Raw genomic sequence first — 26246 nt, forward strand, 5'->3', positions numbered from 1 at the left:
GACAGTCCAAACACAGACTCCCTTTACAAGGATAAAGAATCTCAGAGTTGAGGTCAACTTACATTGCTTTTATGACTTACTTTGTATATTGGACTCTGGAGTTTTTCCTAATTTTCTACTCCAACTGGCACTCCTTCAATTGGGAGCTGCTTTTTACATCTTCCCCATCTTAAATGTGGAGCCAGAGGAGGTTACGAACATTGCAGAGTCCAAATTGGGTCTGGTTCTATTTTAGGTCTATTATATCCACTGCAGTGTTTGGAGCAGATTGGAAGGGAGAGAGATCCTAAACAGACTGAAATACAGCAGTAGGGAGGCACCAGGAAGAGACATTTGGGAAGATCTAGTTAGAGACTACATGTGGGAGTATAAAAGAGAACAGCATTCAAAGGAGATTTTGAACAGTTCCCCACTGCCTTCGGAGAGAAGCCCAAACTCCCGCTCATGGGTTCTCAGCCCTTCCATGATCTACTTCTAGTCTACCTTCTTATTGCCTGCTATCTCTTTCCACTGAATCAAAAGCCCCTCAAGAAGTGCCTGGCTGGCTCAGTTGGTAGAGCACGTGACTCTTGATCTTTGGGCTCATAAGTTTAAGCCCCATGTTGGATGCGGAGTTTACTTATAAAAAAAAAAAAAAACACTAAAAATAATAATAAATAAAAGGCTCCTCAAGCATAGGCTTGTGCCTTAACATATTGGTACTCCACGAAACTTATGTAACAGTGGGTGTTCAAAGGGTACTAGTTGATTGTTCATTCACCTACTGGTGGGCATGTGTATTGTTTCTGTTTGGGGCTATTATCAACAGGGCTGCTATGAATATTCTTGCCCAAGTCTTTGTGTGGACATAGGCTTTCATTTCTCTTAGGTAAGCTCTGGGAATAGAACTGCTGGATCTTATGGTAGGTTTATTACCTCCCTACAATGGGATACGACTCAGCAATGAAGAGATAGGAACTATTGGTACACTCAACAACATGAATGAATCTCAGCATATTTATATTGAGTGAAGAAAGCTGGACACTCCTCCCCCCCGCCCAAAGACAGCATATCCCGTATGATTCCATTTATATAAAACGCTAGAAAAAGCAAACTAGGGGCACCTGGGTGGTTCAGTTGTTTGGGTATCCAACTCCTGGTTTCAGCTCAGGTCATGATCTCAGGGTAGTGGGGTGAAGCCGGGCCTCGAACTCTGCGCTCAGCTCGCGCAGTTGCACTGAGGGTTTTTCTCTCTCCCTTTCCCTCTGCCCATCCCCCACCCCCACGCTCTCTTTCTCTCTCTAAAAAAATAAGTAGATAAATAAAATATTTGGGGGTTAAAAAAAAAGCAAACGAATCTATGGTGACAGAAGGCAGACAGGCTGTGGAGGGGGCAAGGGACAGAGAGACACGAGAGGTGAGCATTATAAAAGTGACCCGAGGAAACTTTGGGGGGTGGGGTGGGGGTGGGGATGATGGATGTGTTCATTATTTTGATATGGCCTCACAGCTGTATACATATGTGAAAACCTCAAATTGTACATTCTAAATGCGCAGTTTGTGGTTTGCCAATTACACTCACTATAGCTGCCGGGGGGGGGGGGGGACAGTAGACAGACCCCAGTCAATGCGTATTTGAACACATGTAGAGAAGTGTTCCATGCTGGTTTCAGGAATGCAAACCAATATGCGCAATACGTGTTGGTGGAATCGATGTGCAGAAGAAAATAAGTGAATATTAGACGTTCAACGATCTTACAATGAATGAAGGAAAGCATTGGACAAAATGTATGTCACCCTCAGGTGCCAAGAGCAACCCGAGACTCTGGGAATACGCCGGAATGACAAGGATCCCTGCGCTCGTAGGCCTTGAATTCGAGCACAGCAGACAATGAAAAGGAAAAGTAAAATGCGTATAGTGGGCCCACCCGCCAGGGGCTAAGGGAGAAGGTATCCAGGGAGGACACTGACGTTCGTTCTTGAAGGAGGCGCTCTCCTTGAAAAGGTGACGCTTGCAAACTACCCTAAGGGCGATGCGAGGTGCACGCAGGTGGCTGTCCCGGAGCGTGAGAAGTTACAGCCCCACCATTGACGGAAAGAATGAGCGAGAGCTGAGCGCGCGAGCCGCCTGGCACGAGAGCCCGGGGGCTGGAGGCGCGCAGGAGCGCGGCGGCCGAGGTTCCGCGGGGGCCCCGGGCCGCCCCCGGCCGCCCGCCCGGCCGCCCGCCCGCCGGTACCCGCGTTGGCCACGAGGAGGCGCGCCGGAGCCCGCCGCGCAGTCGTCTTCCGCCGGCGGCCCGTGCGTGGGCACGCGCAGAAACCGCTAGGCGGCGTCGGTTTCCCTTCCCACGCGCGGACGCCGGGGTGGGCCGACGCGGCTGGGGAGCCCGCGCGTGCGCAGAGCCGAGGCCGAGGCCGGGCTGCCCTCGGGGCGGGGCGGAGCGGAGCGGGGCGGGGCGGAGCGGGGCGGGGCGGGGGCTTGAGGTGATTCCCGAGCCGCGGCGGCGGCGGCTCCGGCCGAGCGGGGAAACCGAAAGTGGGCGGCGGCCGCGGTGGGGGCCCTGGCGGAGACGGCGGAGGGAGCCGGGCCCGGAGGCGCGGGGACGGGCCGTGGGCGCCCGGGACGAGGTGAGCGCGGGGTTGGCCGCTGCGGGCGCGACAGGTGCCGGGCGAGGCTGCGGGGGGGCGCGGCGCACCTGGGTCCCTAGCGGGACGGTGGCCCGGGCGGGACTCGGCCGGGCCCGGCGCCTCTTCGCTGCAGCGGCGGGGGATGCCCCGGGGAGTTGCCGTTCCAGAGCGTCGCGTTTGAAATCTGTGATGGGTCCCCTCCCCGAGAGCCTGACGGACCCGCCCGCCCGCCGCTGCCGGGACCCTCGCTCGGTGCAGCCGCAGCCGCAGGCGGGGAGCTGCAGCAGTGGGTGGGGGTGCGGGCGAGGGCGGAGGCGCTGACCGGGAAGTGGTTCCGCAGCCGCCGCCGGGAGCAGCGCCCCGCGAGCTCCCAGCCCCTCGCAGGCTCGGCCTGTCCGCGCACCGGCCGGTGCAGGCCGCTCAGGTACTGCAGGGCACGCATCCTGTCCGTTGCTCCCCGGCCGCGAGCCCCAGGCGGGGACACAGCCAGGAAGCAAACCTGACTCTGGGGACGAGCTGCCTCTTAACTTTGACCGAGATCCCGCAGGGTCAGGTGCTCAGCCTCGAGTTAATGACAGGGGGGCTCGAGCCCCGCGCAACTTTTCTGGCTCCGTTCCGCCTGCGGAGCATAACACGTTTGCCAGCTGGAACCAAAGGGGACCACCGGTCCCAGATAGTTTGACAGAGCAATAGCCTGCCTTAGAAAAAGCCCTGGCCCAAAAAGGAGCGCTTTAACCTGCTATAACCGCCCTACAGCACCAAACAAAACTGCCTATCTGGGTCAACCCCCCACCCCCACCCCCATCGTGCAGGTGGAAATATGGCAGTAAACCGTTCCGCCCGGCCACGCGTGTGCAACAACTTAAGGACAGAAGCGAAAAACTTAGACCCAAATTTCTAACTCCTCCTCGGCTGCCTCGACGTGTAGGTGCTGCATACTTGCAAAAACAGTGTGGGCCTTGCAGACCCGAGTTGGAAATCTGGGCTTAACTAATTGTGGATGGTGAATAAATTACTTTCTTTGAGCCTGGTTTTCTGTGTCTCCAATGGAAATGTTGAACATAATTCCACACAGCTTTTGTGAGGTCACCCGATGCAAATCCTTTGGTTTGCAATAGTGGTCGAGAAATGTTGACTCTTTTCCTTCCACCAAACTTTCCACGTCTTACATAATTGGATTTCAGTTGCTTGGAGTTCTCTGATATAACAATTAATCGGCATGTGGTGGGGAATTTTCTATTCCCACTTAATTGACATTTCAGAATGTCAGTTAGGTGCAAAGTACTGTGCTGGGTGCAGGGAATTGCCCGGAGGCTAGCTGGATTAGAATCCACATGTCCAGTGCCCCAGCCCAGGGCTCTTTGGTGGCACACAGATTTCTTCTCTGCTAGTTAAACGCTGTGAGAACTGCGAGGCAGCAGTTGGCAGTGCCTTCGGATTTCAGTCCCTGTAGACTGGAGATGGAACATAATCCCTGCTAATGCCCTTTTAAGTGTATTGGTTGAACGTGACTGAATGAACTAGTGTGTTTTATACCAAGCGATTTAAACTTCTTGAGGGACTTCTCTTTAAATTTTCTGTGAAATATAATCTAGTTGGAGACAATATGAATGTAAAGGAAAATGCTTTATAATCCAACTCTAAGTGCCTGTTCTTGTTTGATCAAGTGCTATTTTCAAGAACTGAGATTCAACAGAGTGATTTGCATCTGGGCACTTTTCAGGATCAGCCAATGAATACAGTAAGGACCCAAGTTCTTTGGTACTTGAGTGAAATATAATTTCATATTTATGTGAATCGGTTTTTCTTTCTCTATGCAAAACTTATCTTCTCTGCCCTCTACTCCTGTCTCTGTGCTTTTGAAAGCTTCATTTTTATTATTGCCCCAACGGGCCAATTTTTTTTTTAAATTTTGTCATTCAAAATGTTTAAAAGTAATTGATTTTGTCATTTTTAGCTGAGATGTGTATATATGCCAATTACAGCTGTTGGTCAGCACAGGATACCTAGTGACTCCAAAGCAAACTCAATATTATAGCTGTGCAGCTTTGTCAGAAGGAAGCAAACTTATGGTTTCCATTAGTTCTTTGGATCCCACTTCAGAACTTGAAGGACTCCAAGGAAAGGTGAGAATTGAGGATCTTGTCCATCTTCCATATGAAAAAAAGAGCCCTGAAATGCCTCTCACTCAGGGTCACAGCTAATTAGTAGCAGAACTAGGATTAAGACCCCAAATCCTAACTAAGCCACTTTATTATCTCAAGAGGTTTTTTTCCTCTAAGATGTAGATTTATGGAAAGCCCTTACTTATTGTTCATAATATGTAGTTAGTAATGCATATATAGTTTAGAACCTGAAATTACAATGATTAATAATAATAATAATAATAATAATAATAATAATAAATGCCCCCTAAATATACCCTATGGAAATATATCCACTACCTGAGAGCATTATTTAGTATCTTTCCTTTTAAAGAGTTGGTAAAGGAGTAATTGAGGTGGTAACAAGTAGACTGTACTGCAATGGAAAAGAAAAAAGAACATGTTAAACTGTTGCAATTATGAGAAATCTCCCTGAAGTTTGGGTCTTAGACCAAAACTTTCCCTCTCTTAGGCTTAGTTTATTGGTTTGTAAAATGAGGCGTTTGGGATAAACTCGATGACATCTAAAATCTTTTATACACAGACATTCTGAACTTTTAGGGCCTGGCTTATTGCTAAAATAGTGTCTTCGAGTAAAAGGGCGGCCAGTTACCACAAGTATTTACCTGAAGGAGCTACTAAGAATTGTGGAGCTGAGTAAAGAAGGTAAGAGAGATTACTTGGTGATTTCAATTTACCCTAATAATTCTTCCAATTTATTCTGAGGTTTACTGCCACTCTGCCATTCAAATTTATGACATGGTGGAAGATGAGACAAACAGTATAGTTGGAAATAGTTGAGAAAAGAGAAACTTAGAGAAGAGAAAGCATGGGTGAGAGCCAGACCAGCTGGGCTGAAGGCTAGTGAGGCATTTTAGGCTCCGGGAAGCACGTGGACTTGCAAACGACTGAGTCAGGGAGGCTCAGTCTGTGGTAAAGACTGTATCTAGAGGACACCGAAGCCACATTCTTCAGAACAAGACTTTCTCAGGATGATTATCAGGTGTATTGAAGAGAAAAGCTGTGAATTTCCAAAATACAGTTTTGAGTGTGAGAATTATTATTTTAGGATATTTACATATCACTTTCTTAAAGGCTGTCATTACTTTCCCCTATTCCTAGCCCCACTTGTATATTATTAGCACTTTGTGGAGTACTATGATTTATTGTGTAGGAAAAAGAAAAAGGACAGAGTGAAAGGATAAAAGGAGATGTCAGTTGCCACCACTAAATATTTGCAATAGTCAGAGATTCTTTTGGATTTGAGTGCCATACCCTTAAATCAGAACATGGCAGATCCCTGTTTCATGCCACTTTACGGGTTGATCAGTAAGTCAGTGTTCCCTAAGTCCAATTTACTTGCAGAAGCCATTTCTAGACATTTGGAGCAGCTATCTTAAAGGAAGCCCTAAAGTAGGGAACCAGAAGACCTGGGCTCTTTTTGTGGTTCTGGCCATAAAAATATGTGAGACCTGGAATAATCATCCTGGGCCTGCTTCCTCATTATTAAACTGAAGGGTTTGGAGGAGGTGGTATGAAGAGGCCCACCAGTATTCCATGCTTCTCTCACCTCCCTACTCTGACGCTGGGCTCACCATCCTATGCTGCTTTCCTAAGCTGGGCAGTGTGTGGGAACATTGTGGGGATTGTGGTCTAGCAGGAAATCTCTGCTCCCTAAGCCTTTGCCAAAGCAGTAAGTGACTTTTTGTCTACTAATTAAGTGAGTAATCTTGGAGGAGATCCAGTAGCTTTACTTACCAAGCTTTCCAGTTCACAAGTATGTTAAAGAGGCAAATAAGTAAATCTGTGAAAATTCTGATATTTCAAATTTAATGCTGTCCTAAAGATTTCTCCTATATACCAATGCTTTTATCATTGTGCCATATGCCATTTAAGGCATATATTCTTAGGTAGTTTCTCATCCACATCATGCTTCCAGGAAATGCAAGTAACTACTGAATGTCAAGTACCCTAGTAAGCTCATATAACTCTACTGTTGATGTTTGTCATTCAGAAGAGAGGCAAGGAAAGGAGGAGGAAAAAGAGTGAGAGGAAGGAAGGGAAAGTCAAGTGCAATTTGTTGTGACCTATGGTGACCATTTTCTTCCTCTCTAAGGTCTTTGCTAGCTGACCCTGTATTATCTAAGGATGGTTTTGGTTTTGACTTGGTTTTCCAAGTCAAAAGTACTCTGATTAAATAATTCTGCATTCCCACCTCAACATTACTCTGCTAATGTTTAGGATTCTGGGGAAGCAGACCCTGTATTATCTAAGGAAACCATTAAGAATTTTAACCTGAGGGATCCCTGGGTGGCGCAGCGGTTTAGCGCCTGCCTTTGGCCCAGGGCGCGATCCTGGAGACCCGGGATCGAATCCCACGTCGGGCTCCCGGTGCATGGAGCCTGCTTCTCCCTCTGCCTGTGTCTCTGCCTCTCTCTCTCTCTGTGTGACTATCATAAAAAAAAAAAAAAAAAAAAAAAAAAAAAGAATTTTAACCTGAAACGCTGTGGTCTAAAACAAAGATAGCCAGCCTTATTTCTCTCAAACAGCCGAACTTGTGGTCACCACGACTTGCATAACTTTCTCAAAATAAAAATAATTTGAGTTTTCTTAAACTCAGAATTCTATTTCTCACAACACTTTCAGAGAGAAGAAATAAAGGGTAAAGAGAGTCAAAAGGGCAACGTAAAAAATTTGAGGAGCCACTTTAGAGAAACTTCAAACTTAATTTTGGTGGAGAGGATGCTTGAATGTTTGCCATTGAGACAGAGTTGAAATTCCCATAAATTTCCTTTTGTGCTTCTAATGGATGACATCCAAAATAATAAACTTAATTTCATAGTTAGAGGAAAGTATTGTATGCTTTTTACAAAAGTTATTGAGGGTAATTGCCATTCAGAAAAATCTCAAAAAATGCCATGACAATCAAGGAATTAAACATTTAGAACATTTTAAGCCAATATAGCTTAGAAAATAGTGATTTCTTTAAAGCTTTAGTCATAACTTTCTTTTTGTTCATTGCCTAAAGTAGTAATGCTAACGTAGGGATCCCAAATCCAACTGGAAGAAATTGACGAGCATGAGAAGATGAACCTACATCTGAGCAAGATGTATAGTCACATTTTTCCCTTCCAGGCTTTACTGTGCATAACTGCCTCTTCACTAGCTTTGATATCTTCAGTCTCAGAGTGTAAGGGACTACCTTTCCCTCCAAAAAGGTGTTTGCAAATAAAGAATTACATCATTCCATGAAAATAGCATACGTTTAAAAAAAAAAAAAAAAAGCCAGGTGTGGGGTAAAGAAAGGAGGGAAGGGATATTTAATTTGGATTGCAGCCATGTGGTCAAGTCTTGCTCCCCAGTCCTCTCTAGTATAAGGGTGTTTTTTGTTTGTTTGTTTGTTTTAATGTTTTAAAAACCTTTGTGAAACTTTGCATACTAGTAGTTATGCCTCTAGTGTCCATTGGTTGATATAAACATATATCTACTAAAAGCTGTTGTGAATTCAGTATTAATTTGTTTGTAAATCCCAACAGTATATGACCACTGTTGGAAAAACAGGAATACAAGTATGTGTGAGATACTTACCAATATTAGGCAGCGTCTACAGCTCATCGGGATGTGTTAACTTCTTACAGTAACACTGTGTCCCTAACGTGGGCCTATTTGTTGAGAACACTGGCTCAGAGTGGAGGGCCTTGAAATAATCTACCTGATGGTTCTCAACCACAGCTTGGTGACATAACTGGCTGTCTAAGTTAGTTAAAAATAATCATTAAAATTTTTAAGTTGTTTTTTTAATAAAGTAAAGATGATTCCTTTCATAGCTCACATGCATTATGTTATATTTTAGTAAGTAGAAAAGGAGTATTAGGTAGATGGAGTATTTCTCATTTATTCATTGAATATTTATTGAGCTCTTGTGGGCTAGGCACTAGGGATTCAGTAATACACAAAGCCTCACAAATTCTGGCTTTCATGGAGCTCATAATCAAGTTGGGAAAACAGATGGTACAATTAAATAAGGAATACTGGGTGGTGATAAATGCAAAAGAGTAAGGTAGGGTAGGGAAGTAAGTAAGTAAGGTAGTAACTAAGTAACTAAGTAATTAAGTAACTAAGTAACTAAGTAAATAAGGTAGGGAAGGGGTGTAGGGAATACTGGACAGCCAGCATAACAGTTCTAATTTTGGATAGGGTGGCCAGGGAAGGCCTTGCTGAGGAGGTGACCTTTGAGCAAACACCTGAAGGAGCTGAGGCAGTGAGCTGTGTGGCCTCTATATGGAGAATAGATTTTTGGAGGTGAACTGGAAGCTGAGACCAGCTAGGAGGCAATTGCCCCAATCCAGGCAAGAGATGTTGGTGTGGACTAGAGTGCTCACCACAGAGGTAGTCAGAATTGGGGGAATTGTGAATGTCAGCCTGTCTTCATGTATCATGAGGTGATGGTGGTAAGGAGTTGAGAACCATGAATACAGAATTGCTTCATTTTACAGAGGAGATCAGGGCCCCAGGGGAAAGGATTTGTCCTAGGAAAATAAGTGCTCTTTGCATAGTGATATAGAACTTGGAGACACCAGTAAGAGGAGGCATGGGCACAGCCTTCTGCAATCCTGTCTCTCCCCACAGTCAAATCAAAATCAGTATATCAACTACTACTTATCAGCACACCCCCAAATTGTTTGTTTGGGTGACCCTTACTGGCAGCTCTTTCAGAGTATAATGTAGGAAGATAGAGGGGACATTTCAGAGAAAGTGGTCTGAAGTAGTTCTCCCAAGGGTGGAAGAAGTAGAAGGCTTTCATATAGGGCAGCCTGCAGAACCAGTCTCTGATTAGCTTCTAAGATTCTAAGATGGGATTAGACTTGTCTTTTCAAACCAGCGTCATATTGGGGTTCTATTAGTTTTTAGTCATAGGATGTGCATTGGTGAGTAGAATGCATTTAGGAGAATTTTTTTTTTTTTTTTTTTTTTTTTTTTACTCCCACAAGTTAGTGATTGCTGCCCACCCACTAATGTAGCTGGGGAAAAGTAGACCACAGTAAGGAGGTTGTAATGGAACAGATACTCTTTCCAGAAGGAAGGGAAGGAAGAGGAAGTAGAAACTCCTTCTCAAAGTGAGGGACAAGTCTTTCCTACTGAAACTCTCAGCAGGAGTTCATAGTGGTTCTGACTGGGGAGGAACTAGATGTACTAAACAGTCTAGTCTAAACAGATCCAGGTACACTGCTCACACCCAGATGGGTGTGTTCCTATATGTGTGCTGACCACTTGGCATTATATCTACACATCATGTGTGCATAACTCCTAGTCAGGGCCCATCTACTGATATACAGAGATGCAAAGTCCAGCTTTACTCAGAAAAGCTCTAGATGAACAGGTGGGAGGGACAGAGTTTTGAAGGAAAGAAGGTAGGAAAGGTGGAAGTAAAAAAAGTTGGGGAGGCTTGGCTCTGGGAAGTTAGTAGGTTATCCTTTAGTTTTTCCTCTTGCAAATTAGAACTTGGCCAGCCTCCATTTCTCCTACCTGGAGAAAAAAAATAGTGCAGCGTAGGTTCAGTGATCTTTGACCACTGAGTCAGGAACCATTACAAATCAAAGTGTGTTTCTTATGATCAGGAGTTAACTACTTAAGAGCCAGAATTTACACTTTAGATTTAACTTCTAGCAACCTTGAAATATATATCCCCAAACCGTCCTCTCTTAGCTGCTCCCCAACACACTCAAAGTGTAGTTGGACACCAGGGGGACGGAGGTTCTGAGACTCTACAGCTGTCATTTTTTGCTGCCATGAATTTTCTGTTTACTCTTTAAAGTGCCTTTCTATCTCACTGACTTGGAATTTATACCATCCCTGTGAATAGCTTCCACACATCTTATCATATCTTGGTTATTTAACTTCCCTGAGCTTTGGTTTTCTTATCTATAGAATGAGAATACTTTCCTCTCAGAATTATTGTGTATATTAAATTTTTAGAAAATCTGAATCTCAGAATTTGGATTCTCACAAGAGAAAGAGAAACATATGTCTACCTGAAGATTTATACTTTTCAAAACAGCCTTATTTGTAATACCCCCAAACTGGAAGCAGCCAAAATGCCTAGCAACATTCAGGTGGGTAAATGAATTGGTGGCATGTCCGCACAATGACATACTACTTATCATAGTATAAGATCAATGGGGAGGGATCCCTGGGTGGCGCAGCGGTTTGGCGCCTGCCTTTGGCCCAGGGCGCGATCCTGGAGACCCGGGATCGAATCCCACATCAGGCTCCCCGTGCATGGAGCCTGCTTCTCCCTCTGCCTGTGTCTCTGCCTCTCTCTCTCTCTCTCTCTCTCTGACTATCATAAATAAATAAATAAATAAAAATTAAAAAAAAAAAAGATCAATGGGGACACATGGATGAAACTCAAGAACACTAGGCAAAAAGTGGTCTATGTCAGAAAGCAGATCAGTGGTTGCCAGGAGCCAGGACAGCATGTATAAGAGGATGAGAGTTGACTGTAAAGTGGCACAACTTGAAAGAACTCCTTATTCTCAGACCTAATGATGTATACTTTACATATAATAAAAGTCACCTTTTTTTGTTTACAGTTCTATGAATTTTGACAAACATATAATTTGCCAATCAAGATAGACCGTATTTCCATCACTCCCAGAATTACCCTGTGCCTTCTTTGTAGTCAGTCTCTTCCCCTATACTCCCGTCCCTTGTCAACCACTGACCTAACTTCTATGCCTATAGTTTTGCCTTTTCTAGAATCATACAGCATAGAGTCTTTTGTATCTGGCTTCTTCCACTTAGCATAGTGTGAGAGTCGTTCATACAGTTTTATGAATCAATAGTTTGTTCCTTTTAATTGCTGAGTAGTACTTCACTGCAGGGATGTGCCACATTTGTTTAGACATTTGAAATTCTTTCTAATTTGGGGATACTTATGGATAAAGCCATAAACATTTAAGTATAAGTTTTTGTATGGACATATGTCATTTCTCTTGGGTAATTACCTATATGTAAGTTTTTTGGATTGTATGATAAGTCTATGTTTTTTTACTTCATAGGAAACTGCCAAGCTATTTTTCAAAATACTGTTTTGCAAGTCCACCAGACACGTACAAGAATTTCAGTTGCTCTATATTCTCATCAGCGCTTCATATTGTTGTTGTTTTTTTTTTAAGTTTAAGCTATTCTAATAGATGTGTCGTGATGCCCCATTGTGAATTTTGTTCTCATTTCCTTAATGAATAATATGATTTTTGGCCATCTATGTCTCTACTTTAGTATGTGTTCAGACCTTTTGCACATTTTAAATTGGGATCTTTGTTTTCTTACTGAGTTTTGAGTGTTTATATATACTGGCTACCAGTCCTTTTCCAGAGGTGTTATAAAAATATATTCTTTCAGTCTGTGGCTTGTCTTTTCATTTTCTCAACAGAAATTTAAAGTTAAAAGAGCTGAAATTTAAAACTTTGATGAGATCCAATTTGTCAGTTTTTTCTTCTGTGGTTCTAAAAGAATCTTTGCCCAACTCAAGATCACAAAGATTTACTCCTTTTTTTTTTTAGAAGTTTTACAGTATTAGCTTTTTCAAGTAAGACCTAAGTGGTCTGTTTTGAGTTAATTTTTCAATATGGTATGGGGTTCATTTTTTGCAAATGGATGAATAGTGTTCCTGCACTCTTCATTGAATTTTTGGGTAACATTGTCCAAAATCAGTTGACTGTATATATGTTGGTCTATTTCTGGATTATGTATTCTATTCCATTGATGTATCTGTCTTTTTGACAATACCTACATTACTTGGTTAATATATTATTATAATAAGTCTTGAAAACAGTCTTTTTGCACTTGTTAGGACCTCCAATGTGGTGTGTGAATAGGAATGAAGAGAGGGAACATTCTTGCCCTGTTACCATCTTAGGGAGAAAGCATTCATTTTTTTTCTTGTTTCATATTATGTTAGCTATGGGTTTTTCAAAGGTATTCTTTATCTGGTGGAGGAGGTCCCCTTCTATTCTTATTTTCTGAGAGTTTTTTCATCATAAATGATTTTGAACTTTGTCAAATGTCTTTTCTTCACCTATTGATATCATGTGGTTTTTCCCCCTTTAGTCGTTGATATAGTCAGTTACATTGGTTGATTTATGAATGTTAAATCAGTCTTCCATTTCTAGAGTAAACCATATTTGATCGTGATGTGTTACCCTTCTTACATATTGTTAGACTTGATTTGTTAATATTTTGTTAGGAATTTTTGCAGTTATGTTAATGAGGGATATTGGTTTTTGCTTTTCTTAGCACAAAATGTCTTTGGTTTTGGTATCAGCATAATGCTAACCTCATAAAATGAATTTAGGATTCCCTTCCCCTATGTTTTTTGTAAGTTTGTGTAGAAGTATTTTTTCTTGAAGATTTTGGTAGAATTGGGGATCCCTGGGTGGCGCAGTGGTTTAGCGCCTGCCTTTGGCCCAGGGCGCAATCCTGGAGACCCAGGATCGAATCCCACGTCGGGCTCCCGGTGCATGGAGCCTGCTTCTCCCTCTGCCTATGTCTCTGCCTCTCTCTCTCTCTCTCTGTGACTATCATAAATAAATAAATAAAAATAAAAAAAAAAGATTTTGGTAGAATTGGCAATAAAACCCATCTGGGTTTGAGTTTTCCTGTGTGAAGGTTTTTAACTACAAATTCAACTTTTCTAATACATATAGAGATATTATCTATTTCATCTTGAATAAACTTCGGAATTTGTGTCTTATAGTAAATTTACTCCATTTCACCTAATTGACCAAATTTAGTGGCATAAGTTATTCATATTTCCTTTTTAATGTCTATGGGATCTGTATTGATGGCCTGTTCTTCAATCCCATTATTACTAATTCATGTCTTCTCTCTCTTTTTTTTTTTTTCTTGATTAATCTACCTGGAAGTTTATCAATTTTATTGATGTTTTTAAAAAACTAGTTTTGGCTTCATGATTTTTTCTTTAACTTTCTATTCTATTTCATTACTAATGTGTTTCATCAGTTCAATATTGACTTTACTCTCATTTTTATTACTTCCTTCCTTTTACTTACTTTTGGTATAATTTACTCTTTTCTCAAAGTAGTAGATTAGATCACTGAATTGGGACCTTTCTTCTTTTCTAACATAAGTGTATAATGCTGCAAAATTCCCTCTAGATATTGTTTTAACTGCATCTAGCAAATTTTTGCACATTGTGTTTTCATTTATTAAAAAATTTTGATGTTTTTGTCTTAAAAGATGCTTCCTTTCTGATCTTGATTTTTAGAAGCATATCATTAAATTTGTAAATACATAGAGATTGTCCACATATCTTTCTGTTACTGACACCTAATTTAATTTTCTTTTCTGGTCACAGAATACTCTTTGTATAATTTCAGTTATTTTAAACTGATCAAGGATTGTCGTAGGTCCCAGAATATATTCTCTAAATGTGTGTCTATATATAATGTATATCAGAAAAGAATGTATATTCTGCTATTATTGGGGTAGAGTGTTTTATAAATATCAATTAGGTCAGTTTGCTTGATGTTAATCAGCTCTTCTATAACCTTACTAATGTTTTGTTTACTGATTCTGCCAATTACTGAGAAGTTTTGAATTTTCCAATTATGAATATATTTATTCTTTCAGCTCTATTGGCTTCTGCTTCATGTATTTTGAAGCCCTGGTATTTGGTGTAGTCACATTTAGGATTATTATATCTTCCTGATGAATTAACTCCTTAATTATGTAATGTCTATCCTTATCTCAGATGGTATTCCTTATTCTTGTATTAATTAATCATGTATGTATGACAAATCTTTGTCTATCTTTTTACTTTGAACCTATGTTGTATGTTATTTAAAATAGATTTCTCATATATATAGTGTATAAGTTAAGTTTTTATATCCACTCCACCAATCCTAAATTTTTTAGATATTTTCAGCAGTTTACATTTAATGTAATTGTTGCCGTGGTTGGCTTTAAATCTACCATTTTGCCAGATCTTTTCTATTTCTGCTATCTGTTCCTCTCCCCTTTTTTTGCCTAAGTTTTTTTTTTTTTTTTTACTTTTAATTTCTTCCCCCCCCCCTTTTTTAAATTCTAGTGTTGTTAACATCCAGCGTTATATAATTTCAGGCATACATCTCATTACTTTTTGATTGAATTTTTATTGTTTTATCTTTACTACTGGCTAATTATGCTTCTTTAAAAAAATTTTAGTGGTTGCTATAAGGTTTACAGTATATGTATTTTTCGCATTCTCCATCCAAATAATATTATACTACACATTGTGTATATACACATAGTATTAATTAAATGTGGGTGCTGGTGGTGACAGTTTGATCAGAGTTAATGTTTAGTAGAGGGAAATATATATAATAAATTTTTTAAAGTTATCTGCCACGTAAACCTCGCTATCATTTGAGTACCACATTTATAATGAAGAGCACTCACAAATAAGCTGATCTCTCCTTTTCAGACTGACAAATGAGGGAAATGCTAGCATTGTATGCTATTCCTCTTTTTGTTTTCTAAACTGGAGAAAGAATAAGACTGTCTAGAATTCTGTACTGTCCAATATAGCATCCACTAGCTACATTTAATTCCAATTAAATTAAAAATTCAGTTCCTCAGTCGTGCTGGCTACATTTCAAGTGCTCAATCACCACATGTATTGGACAGCACAGATATAAAACATTTCCATTAGCACAGAAAGTTCTGTCGGGTAGCACTGTTGAAGGAAGAATTAATAAACTGTCCATGGCTTGCTTGCCTTCCTAAGCCTACTTTTCCTGGCTTCTTAAATATCATTCTCTCATTGTATTATTACCATTCTATTTACTGTTAGTCCAAAGAAAGTATGAGTGGTTAATCTTGCAAAATGGCAGTTACTGGCCAATGAAAATCCTCAGCCAGGATCCCCACAGATTTCCTAGGTACCAAAATTCATTTTTTTCTCTTGCTTGCCCTGTCTTCTGTGTATGACACATTTTAATATGCCATTCTCTTTGGTTCTTGTCTCTTTCTGCTTATATGACACAAGCTCTGCCTTTTCTACTTCTTTCTGGTCACTTTTTCCTCAGCCTTTTCTTGGTTCTTTTTACTCTGCCCATGCTTTAACGATGGCCTTCCACAGAGGTCCATCCTTAGCCTTATTTTTGACTCCCTGGATACCAAATACCACATATATGTTGAAGACCAACAACTCTAACTCCACTTTAGACCTCTAACCTGAATTCCTAACGAGTATATCTGTGTGGCTGACCTACAAGCATTCCAGCCTCCGTACATCTCAAATGAATTCATTCTCTTCCTCTCTTGCAAACTTGTTCTGCTTCATCTCCATGTGGATCATTACTACCCACCATGGTTCTAAGCTAGAAACTTGGAAACTTCCCTCATTATCCAAACCAATCAATTTCAGTTGATTCTACATCTTAATTACCTCTCAAATTGATTTTTTGTTTATTAATAAAACCCTGTTTTCAAGTCCTCCATTTCCAAGTATCCTCACAACTCATTAGTTTTTCTCCTTTGCATTTATCTTCCTCACTACCAAATAGTTATCTTTCAAAAATGCAGAGCTGATCACTTTATTCCCCTATTTCAAATCCCTCTAAGGCTCCACATTACGTATGGCAAAAATGCACGTTAACATAATGTAGGAGTCTCATCTGAGTCTGCCTCTTTCCACGTCTCCTATCCCCACCTTTCAGTCCTCAGCTTATAATCATAGAGTCTTTGTTCAGTCATGTCCAGCCTCTTAACTGCCTGGAATCCCTCAGAATTAACCATGTTACTTCTCTTTGACCTCTGTTCCTTTTGAACCTTCTCTTCCCTTTCTTTACTTGAGGCTGATACTGCTCCCCATCCTCACCCCACATACCCTTTTCCTTTTTGCCTGAATGATTCCTTCATGTCCTTCAGGATTTAGTTCAGGCCTTCTCTTATCTGGGAAAAAGTCCCTGGTGTTTTCCCTCTCTAGACTAGTCTTTTAGCCTGTCTGACTTCCCTATATTCTCATAGTATTCTGTGCCTTTCTCCACCATATCAGTTATTTCTCTATATGGTAATAGCACAGAAAGTATTCAGTAACAGTTGATGGGATATTCTAACACGTGTACACTCTGAAAATCTATTTGAATCTGCAGACTAATGAATCATAGTAACCTTCTATTGTGTTCTTATAGGTGAAGATGCTGGAAGCAGATCTGGTTTCAAAAATGCTACGAGCTGTTCTACAGTCTCATAAGAACGGAATAGCATTACCCCGACTCCAAGGAGAGTACAGATCCTTGACTGGAGACTGGATCCCCTTTAAGCAGTTAGGTTACCCTACACTAGAAGCCTATCTGAGAAGTGTGCCAGCAGTTGTGAGGATAGAGACTAGTAGATCTGGAGAGGTAAGAAGGTAATTGTGCATGTCATGAGAGTCAAACAAATTCTTAATTGCCTACCTGGCACTTCTAATCTCCTAACTAGGGTAGGAGTCAAAGTGAAAAGTACTAGCTAAGTGGTTTGAGATTGGTAGTGTTAGAACAGCATCTAAAGCAAAGCCTAGATTCTGATGTCTTTTATTTTATCCCTCAAATTCTTTTCACTGTAAAAATAAGACTCTAATCACATTAAATAAAACATTTTAAAGTTAAAGTTTACCCAGTCTTCAACATTCAAGCAAAATAAGTGTACTGGAGACCTCACTGCCAGGTGTCACACCCCATGCGTTATAAACCTTCTACAACTTTTTGCCTAGGTCTTAATGATCTCCTGGGTAGCAAAGCTAATAGATACTTTTAAATTCCGATTGTTTGACCTCATTCCTATCTGTTCCTATTATCTGGACCCTAATTCAATCTCTAAAGGATCATTCAGCACTTTGATTATTACAGGGATATCCCTACCATTCTCCTTGTCTTTAATCCTTTCTTTCTCTAGGCTGACCTGGCCTTCACACCAATATGATCATAGTATTTAAATTTTTTAGTTTCTCTGGAAGAATATTTCATATATAACATAGCAATTTGGTGTGGCAATGAAATGTTTTGTTGCACGTAACCTGTGACCCAGCAATTTCACCTCTTGCTATCTGCCAATGTACAATGTGAAAGATACAGACAAATCATTGTCCAAAAGACAAAAAGCACCACCTCTCCAAACAGCACATCTTCTGGGTACATTTTTGCATGTGTAAATATATATAATGGATCTGGGGTATTTCTCCCCGAAACTTATGATAGTTGCTCTGTTTGGTGGCATAGGGAAGACAGTGGGCAGAGGAGGGAAAAGGGGACCAGGGTTGGGAGAGTGATCAAAGGGAAAGTTCACCTAATCTGTAATCATTTTTATAAAGAGCATGTATAAATTAATTATTATAGTAATAATAAAACTTGTTTCAACATCCCTGATTCTCCCAGGCAGCTTTAAGTGGCCCCTCTGTCTACTTGACACTTTGTAATAGATCAAGATAGCACTCACAGAGTGTTTTGTTTAGTCTCTTTGTGTCTTTTCCTTTGTAAGTTTCTTGAGGTTGAATGATTGTTGTTTCACCCCTAATGGTGCTTCATAAATAAATATGTGCTTGAATGTGTGAATGATCAAATGTCTGCATGAGTTAATTAATAAATTAATAATGCGTCATATGATTACTACGCCATAATTTACTCAACCTTGTCCTCCCGTTATGGACATTTTTAATATTTCCAGGTTTTGATTATTAAAATAACCTCTATTGCACATATTTGGGTATGTACATTTTTTTCTTTTCAATCATATTCTTGTGATATACTTTCAGGAATGGAAATACTGGGCCAAAGAATAGGTGTATTCCTTGGCTTATATGAAGCCTATCGTTTTCCTGTTCTTGATTTCAACTTAGAATCAGAGACCTTAACACTAGATGCGGTTTTAGAGACCTACATACTTGAAAAAAAAAATCTCCTGTATATCACACCAGTTTTTTCAAAAGATAAAAAGCTGAGCTGCTGTTATGAGCAGGTGCCACAGGGTCCAGGGCTTCTGCTTGCCCTGCTTTACCCTCACTCCTCTGCCACTGTGAGGTTCTGGAGCTGTCATTGAACAGTTTGAAAACCCCAGATCTAAGCCCACTCCCGTTTTACAGCTGAGAATACTAAGATGTAGGCGGTAAACTGATTTGTCCCAAGTGACCCAATTAATCCACTTCAGTGGCAAGATTAGGATCGGATGGTCTTTGAAAGGTAATGAAATAGCAATTAAGAGTATCTACTTTGCATTCAGAGAGATGGCCTAGCTGTGTGACTGAGGAAGTTAGCTTAACTTTCCTGGGCCTCTGTCACCTATGTATAAAATGGGAATAAAATATGTCTCAAGGAGGGCAGCCCTGGTGGCTTAGTGGTTTAGCGCTGCCTTCAGCCCAGGGCATGATCCTAGAGACCCGGTATCGAGTCCCATGTCAGACTCCCTGCATGGAGCCTGCTTCTCCCTTTGCCTGTGTTTCTGCCTCTATCTCTCTCTCTCTCTCTCTCTCTCTCTTTCTCTCTCTCTCTCTGTGTGTCTCTAATAAATAAATAAATAAAATCTTTAAAAAATATGTCTCAAGGATTATATGAGATAATGTGTGACACAGGTTTCTTTGGGTTCATTTTTTAATCTCATAGTACCTAACACATTGTAGATGTCTAATGAATACCTGTTTAAGGTATAAATAAAATTTTCAATTTGAGGATAGATTGTTCAGTGTGCTAGACTATTCTTGATTTCTTTTGTAGAATATGTAATTTTGCTCTAACAGTATCAAGGAGAGAGACGTAAATATTCACATATAGTTTGATTTGGGATGTGTAAACTCACTAAGATCCACTTTTAAAAATCAGCCTCTAGGCGCCAGTGAATCTGAGAAATGTTTCTCTTCTCACCTTGCCTCTCATGAATAGATTACCTGCTATGCCATGGCCTGCACAGAAACTGCAAGAATTGCTCAGCTTGTGGCTCGTCAGAGGAGTTCTAAAAGGAAAACTGGGCGGCAAGTTAATTGTCAGATGAGAGTAAAGAAAACCATGCCATTTTTTCTAGAAGGTAAGTTCTTTTCATATGCTAAAAATTTTAAACATGTCTATGAATACACTGTCATATGGAATTATGGAAATATTGCTTGTATTCATGACAAACACCTATATTTATTAACATTCATATGTCAAGGGGGAATCCTTTTTTTTTTTTTAAATTTTTTTTTATTTATTTATGATAGTCACAGAGAGAGAGAGAGAGAGAGAGAGGCAGAGACATAGGCAGAGGGAGAAGCAGGCTCCATGCACCGGGAGCCTGATGTGGGATTCGATCCTGGGTCTCCAGGATCGCGCCCTGGGCCAAAGGCAGGCGCCAAACCGCTGCGCCACCCAGGGATCCCTCAAGGGGGAATCCTAAAGCTAGTATTTCCATTTGAAATTAAGTGAAGATGATGAATGTGACTTGCTAAGTTATTATACAGCATGAAATAACTCAGAGTAAATTATACTAAGCTTATTATGGCAAAGTATTGCTTTATTCTTTTAAGTTATTTGAGGAAAAGCTTAATTCAGAATGTTGGATGAACCAATAACCTAGGATTTAATGTCTTATTTAGCAAATCATGTCTTTATACTAAAGTCATGTCTTTATACTTTTATACTAAATCCTCTATTTTCAGAAAAAAAGTATAAATTATATAATACACAAAGATGTAGGTAGCTCAGCCAGTGTTTACTGAACCATATCTCAGAGAGCTTATAATCAGTCTAAAACTAAATTCTCAAGAATTTATTATTTATAATTTATCCAATATTTTATTGGAGTAAATGCATAAATGTCACAGTTAGCATTTTTAACAGGGGAGCAATCATGGTGAGAGCAATCATGGCAATAGAAGGCTCCATGGCAAAGGGGGGCTTGAACCCAGACCTCGAATGATGAGAAGAATTTGATGTAGAAGAGATGGGAAGACTGAGATATGGTTGAGTATGCTGCATCTGTAGCAACATGAGGTGGTTGCCACTGAAGAGTTGATTGGTGAGTAGAGGGACAGTAACTGGCTTGTTTAGCAGACAAAGCCATGTTTTGAAGAATCTCATCTGCTAAATACCAATCTATTCTTCCCCTACTGACAAACCCTGTAGTGGCAACTTCCTTGTGTTCTTACAAACTGTTCTGAGAATAGAGACCCACAGAAAACATCTGGACAGGGGAGTGATGTAGTGAAACTAGGCTTTTGGGAAGCTAATTGATTTTATTATATATGCCTAAATTCATAGGAAAACCTAAAGCAACCCTCAGACAACCAGGATTTTCTTCAGATTTTTCTGTCAGCAAAAAACCTAATCCAACACTGTTAAGAGACAAAGGAAACTCTCTTGGAGTTAAGTCTGATGCTGAAATGCCACCTTACACATTACACACAACTCTCAGAAGTGAAGTATTCAAAGACGTTCCAGTGCAGAGGCATGTGACCATGTCTACCAACAACAGGTATTTGGGCTTTATCTGGCTAAAGGGAGAAGTTTGGTGAATGTAGGAAAATAAATGTTAGAAATGTATGTTCAGGGTAAGACGGAAATACTTTGTGTTTTATCTAATGTAAGTTCATGTGTAGTAGGGAAGTACGTCATTACTAGTAGAAACCTCTTTTCCTGCTACCTGAATGTCATTGTCTGAATATCTTCATTTTATATTTTCTCTGCATTTTTGGTAATCTCTCTATAAAATTCATGTTAAAAGCTCTCATATGAAAAAAAAAAGCTCTCACAAGTTATTCTAAGATGCTTTTTCAGCAAAACTATTTATTCTAAAACTATTTATTCTAAAAACATTTCTTATAATTAATTTTGTAAATTTTGGGTAAAATCTTATTGATTTGCATATTTCACTGTGCTCTAACAATCATATCCATAATTATACAGTAGCATCATACATCTATGAATCAGAATATTGGACAGAATAAGAACAAGCTTAAAGTCCTAGTTTGGGTGCTGCCATTTACTAGTCAGGTGAAAAAACGAAATTATTTCATCTTTTGGGCTGTGATTTCCTCATTTATTTAATGAAAATGTTAAACTAGGCGACCTCAAAGTTCCCTTATGGCTCTAAATCTTATGGTTTTATAAGGTAATTCAGGTCAGCAAACTATGACCCATGGGCCAAACTTGGCCTTTTGCCTGTTTTTTTCATAAAGCTTTATTTAAACAAAGCCACATCTCTTTGTTTATATATTGTCTGTGGTTGCTTTTGCACGACCACAGAGTTGAGTAGTTGTACAGAAATAGTATGCTGCAAAATCTAAAATGTGTACTAGTGGACCCTTTATAGAAAAAAATTTACCAACCCCTGATATAGATGACCGGTATCACATTGTTTCATTCTTATTGTGTTTTTGTAAAACAAATTGGGTTGTATCATATCCGTTTAAATCAGTGTTCAAAAATCCCAGCACTGCCTTCATACTAGAATATTTAGAAATAATTATTTTTTAAAAAGTTAGATAAAAGTTTCATAATGGTATATATCTAATGTTATTTATGGCTAGTTACTATAATTTCTATAAAGTGTAGGAAATACATGGTTAAAACTTGGACTTTGACCTAAAACACTAGTTGGGTCCAGTATGTGACTGAGGTACCATTGTCTCCTCTAGTTGTTTGCCTGAATTTCAAGATCCATTTTGATTTTAGTCTATAAAATGACAGCAAAACTTAGACTTTATGGATTGTGGGCCCAGGGGAGCATTCTCTATCCCATGATCTGGTGTCTCCTGTTTCTTAGTGGCAATGGGCAACCTAGGGTAAGTGCCTTCCATTCTTCCAGGTAGCACCAGCAGTGATTGCATGGAGGCTGTGCCAGCATCAAGCAGACCAAAGACCAGGTCCAGGATGGTTCTTTCTGACCTACAGCCTATGTGTTCTCACCCTTCCGCCTAGCAGCATTAGGCCCAGGGAAGTGCATTCTGCTCCTATGGGAAGCACCTATAGAGTTCAAGAAGAAGCCCCAACAGCAACAAATAATATGCCAGACCAGAATAGCACCATGAGGGTACTAAAAAATGAGATAATTGGAACTAAGGACTACAGAAGTGGGCCAGGAGCTATGTGCTAAACCTAAGCAGGGTAATTACCTGCTAAAATAAGACTTTCAAATAGAATTCAGAGTCTCCTAACATATGTCCAAATGTCCAGGATACAAAAAAAAAAATCACTTGTTATACTAAGAACCACAGTAATGACAACTTGAATGAGAAAAGACAGTTGACAGATGCCAACACCAAGATGAATCAGACGTTGAAATTGTGTGACAAGAATTTTAAAGCAGCTCTCCTAGAAATGCTTCACTGAACAATTGCAAATAATTTGAAAAAAAGGAAAAAACATAAAATTCACCAAAGAAATAGAACATATAAAAAAGAACCACATGGAAACTATAGTTATAAAAAAATGGAATGCCAGAATGCAAAATTCCCTGGGTAAACTCAATATCAGAGTAAATATGACAGAGGAGAGAATCCATGAACTTGAAGATAGAGTAATAGAAATGACCCAGTATGAACAACAGAGTAAATAGACTTCCTACAGAAACAAAATAAAACAAATTTAAAAAACACCTAGCAAAGCCTGAGGGGCCTATGGAAATAAAGCACCCAGCAGAGCCTTAGGGACCTGTGGGAAAAATGAGAAAAGGTCTAACATTTGTATCATCAGTCTCAGGAGAGACTCAGGAGAAGAGAAAGAGTGGGGCTAAAAGAGTGAGTATTTGAAGTATGCTATTTCAGCATAACTTACAATTTATTCTAAAAACTTTTCTTATAATTAATTCACCTGGCTAGTATTTGGCTGAAAACTTCTCAAATTTGTCTAAGGACATAAACCTACAGATTCAAGAGTTCAGAAAGTCACATGAAGACACATCATAATTAACCTTCTGAAAATTAAAGGCAAAAAAAAAATCTTGAAAACAGCCAGAGAGAAATGACACATCATCTATAGGGGAATATCATTTTTTAAAAGATTTATTTATTTATTTATTTTAGAGACAGCATGTGTGCATGAGTGGTAGGGGAAGGGCAGAGGGAGAGGAAAAGAGAATCCTCAAGCAGACTCCCTGCTGAGTGGGGAGCCTGACTCAGGGCTCAATTCCACAATCCATGAGATCATGACCTGAGCTGAAACCAAGAGCTGGACAGTCAACCAACTGAGCCACCCAGGTGCCCCACTGTGTGATTCTATTTATATAACATTTTTGAAATGACAAAATTGTAGAGATGGAGAACAGATAGGTAGTTGCCAATAGTTAGGGGTTGGAGAAGTGGGAAGGGTGTGGCTACAAAGATGTAGCAAGAAGGGGCCTTATAGTGATAGGACGATTGTGGTGATTATGATTATATTCTGGTGATGATAATCAGTAGGTTATTGATTACAGTGGTGGTTATAAGGATCTATATGTGTGGTAAAATTGCACAGAACCATGTGCACAAACACATGCACATGTACATACCTCTAAAACTGGGGGGGTTGAATAAGCTCTGGATTGTACCAATGTCAACTGCTCATTTTTGTTATTATACCATGCAAGATGTTACCATTAGGGGGAACTAAGTGAAGGGTACATGGGACCTCTGTGTATATTTTTTGCAACTCCCCATGAACTTAAATGTATTCCAAAATCAGTTGACCTCTGAATAACATGGAGTTAGAGGTGTTAACCCCTCAGTCAGAAATTCATGTATAACTTTTGACTCCCCCACCCCAATTTAACCAATAGCCCACTATTGACTAGAAGCTTTACTGATAACATAAATAGTAGATTGACACATATTTTATATATGTATTATATATTGTAGTCTTACAATAAAGTAAGCTAAAAGAGAGAAAATGTCATTTAGAAAATCATAAGGAGGGGATCGCTGGGTGGCTCAGCGGTTTGGCGCCTGCCTTTGGCCCAGGGCGCGATCCTGGAGTCCTGGGATTGAGTCCTACATCGGGCTCCTGGCATGGAGCCTGCTTCTCCCTCTGCCTGTGTCTCTGCCTCTCTCCCTCTCTATGTCTATCATGAATAAATTTAAAAAAAAGGAAAATCATAAGGAAAAACACATTTACAGTACTGTACTGTACTTAACAACATCTGTGTATTAGTGAACCTGCATAGCTCAAACAAATGTTGCTCAAGAATCAAGTGTAAAAAATTTAAAAAGGAAAGCAAAAGCTTTACTTATATGGCTTTAGTCTTGAGAATTAACACAATGTATCCTTTTATCTTTTGTCTTTCACTATAAAAATTTTGAATTCCATATAGTACAATATCTAGTATGATAAAGAACTATATATCTAGCTGTCCTCAGCTGGCTTTCTTTACATGGATTATGTAACAGACTATTTTAATTATAAACTATTAAAGATGTGTAGAACATCTTCACCAGATCTTTTTTTTAAGAGCATGATACAAATGGAAAGATTCCTTTTAAGAGAAATCTAAATACCACCCAGTGGCAGATGTTATGGGCAGCCTTTCTAATTATAATTTTTTAATTACTCTTACCAAAAATAGAAAAATAGCAAAAGATGTTTTATCTACCTGTGAAATATGTGAGCAGTAATTAACTTAAAATTTGGGGGGTCACCAAATCTTTTGAGAAGCTGATAAAAGGTATAAATGATCTTCCCAGAAAAATAAATGTGTACACATATACATACATCTTTGAATATTAATTCAGGAGATTTGTGGGCCCCAGAAGCCCTTTCTTAGGATCTCTAGTTAAGAACTCATGTGGGCCAGTTAACAGGTAGAATGTTCTAGAAAAATAACATAACTGATATTTTCTGATATTGTAGATATCAAGCTAAGTTTACCATGTGTCTCCAGTGAAATAGAAGGAGGTGGTCAGGAGTGAGGATATATGATTGATTTGTGATTTCTCTGGCTTATGTGAGGGAAATAAATGTTTATGTCTGAAATAATGTAATTCATGACCATTGTATTTTTATTAAGGTGGTAAGATTACTAAATGTGATATTTAAGATATTTATCCACAAAACGTAGATAAATATGGTATTGGAAGTTGAGGTTTCCATTAGAGAAAGAGAGAAGAAATTGCTGAGTGTATATTATAGTGAGTAAGATCATGGACTTTGGATAGGAATAAATGGCTGTCTGGTGTTAGCCAACAGGTAGCATGATCAAAAAGGCATCTTTCAAGTATTAAGCTAAATGAATATAAATTTATTATTGGTTTCTAAGTCTTAGTATGTTAAAACTTGTGTTTATTTTGTTGTATGTTTAGTACATACTAAATATTTGTAGGAAGCATTTTCTAAAATACATTTATTGCTTTGTTCTGATTGCAAAAGTGCTATGTGTATGTTACAGAAAATTTGCAAAGTATAAGGAAGTAAAAGAAATTTTAAAAATTGCTTCCAATCCAAACATAAATATAAACATTTAAAAATATCTATCTTTTTGGAGTGCCTGGGTGGCTCAATTGGTAAGCATCTGACT

The 26246-nt window shown here is 39.6% G+C and overlaps 1 protein-coding gene across 5 annotated transcripts in view; it reads left to right on the forward strand.

Annotated features, from left to right (window-relative positions):
* Positions 1-2458: 2458 nt before the first annotated feature.
* TDRD7 (tudor domain containing 7) overlaps positions 2459-26246 on the forward strand; it is a 72835-nt gene continuing 49047 nt past the window's right edge. Inside the window, exons 1-7 of one of the 5 annotated variants that reach the window (XM_072842032.1) lie at positions 2465-2607; positions 4565-4733; positions 5313-5417; positions 10728-10864; positions 16949-17161; positions 19670-19811; positions 21023-21236. In XM_072842032.1, coding sequence (XP_072698133.1) covers positions 10847-10864; positions 16949-17161; positions 19670-19811; positions 21023-21236 — 587 coding nt within the window. In that variant the 5' untranslated portion in view covers positions 2465-2607; positions 4565-4733; positions 5313-5417; positions 10728-10846. Of the gene's footprint in view, positions 2608-4564; positions 4734-5295; positions 5418-10727; positions 10865-16948; positions 17162-19669; positions 19812-21022; positions 21237-26246 lie in introns of those variants that run through there. The other 4 variants (XM_072842031.1, XM_072842033.1, XM_072842034.1 and 1 more) reach the window with 4 other exon arrangements.

The sequence above is a fragment of the Canis lupus genome, chromosome 10 (genome assembly GCF_048164855.1).
Source record: "Canis lupus baileyi chromosome 10, mCanLup2.hap1, whole genome shotgun sequence".
Classification (NCBI taxonomy): domain Eukaryota; kingdom Metazoa; phylum Chordata; class Mammalia; order Carnivora; family Canidae; genus Canis; species Canis lupus.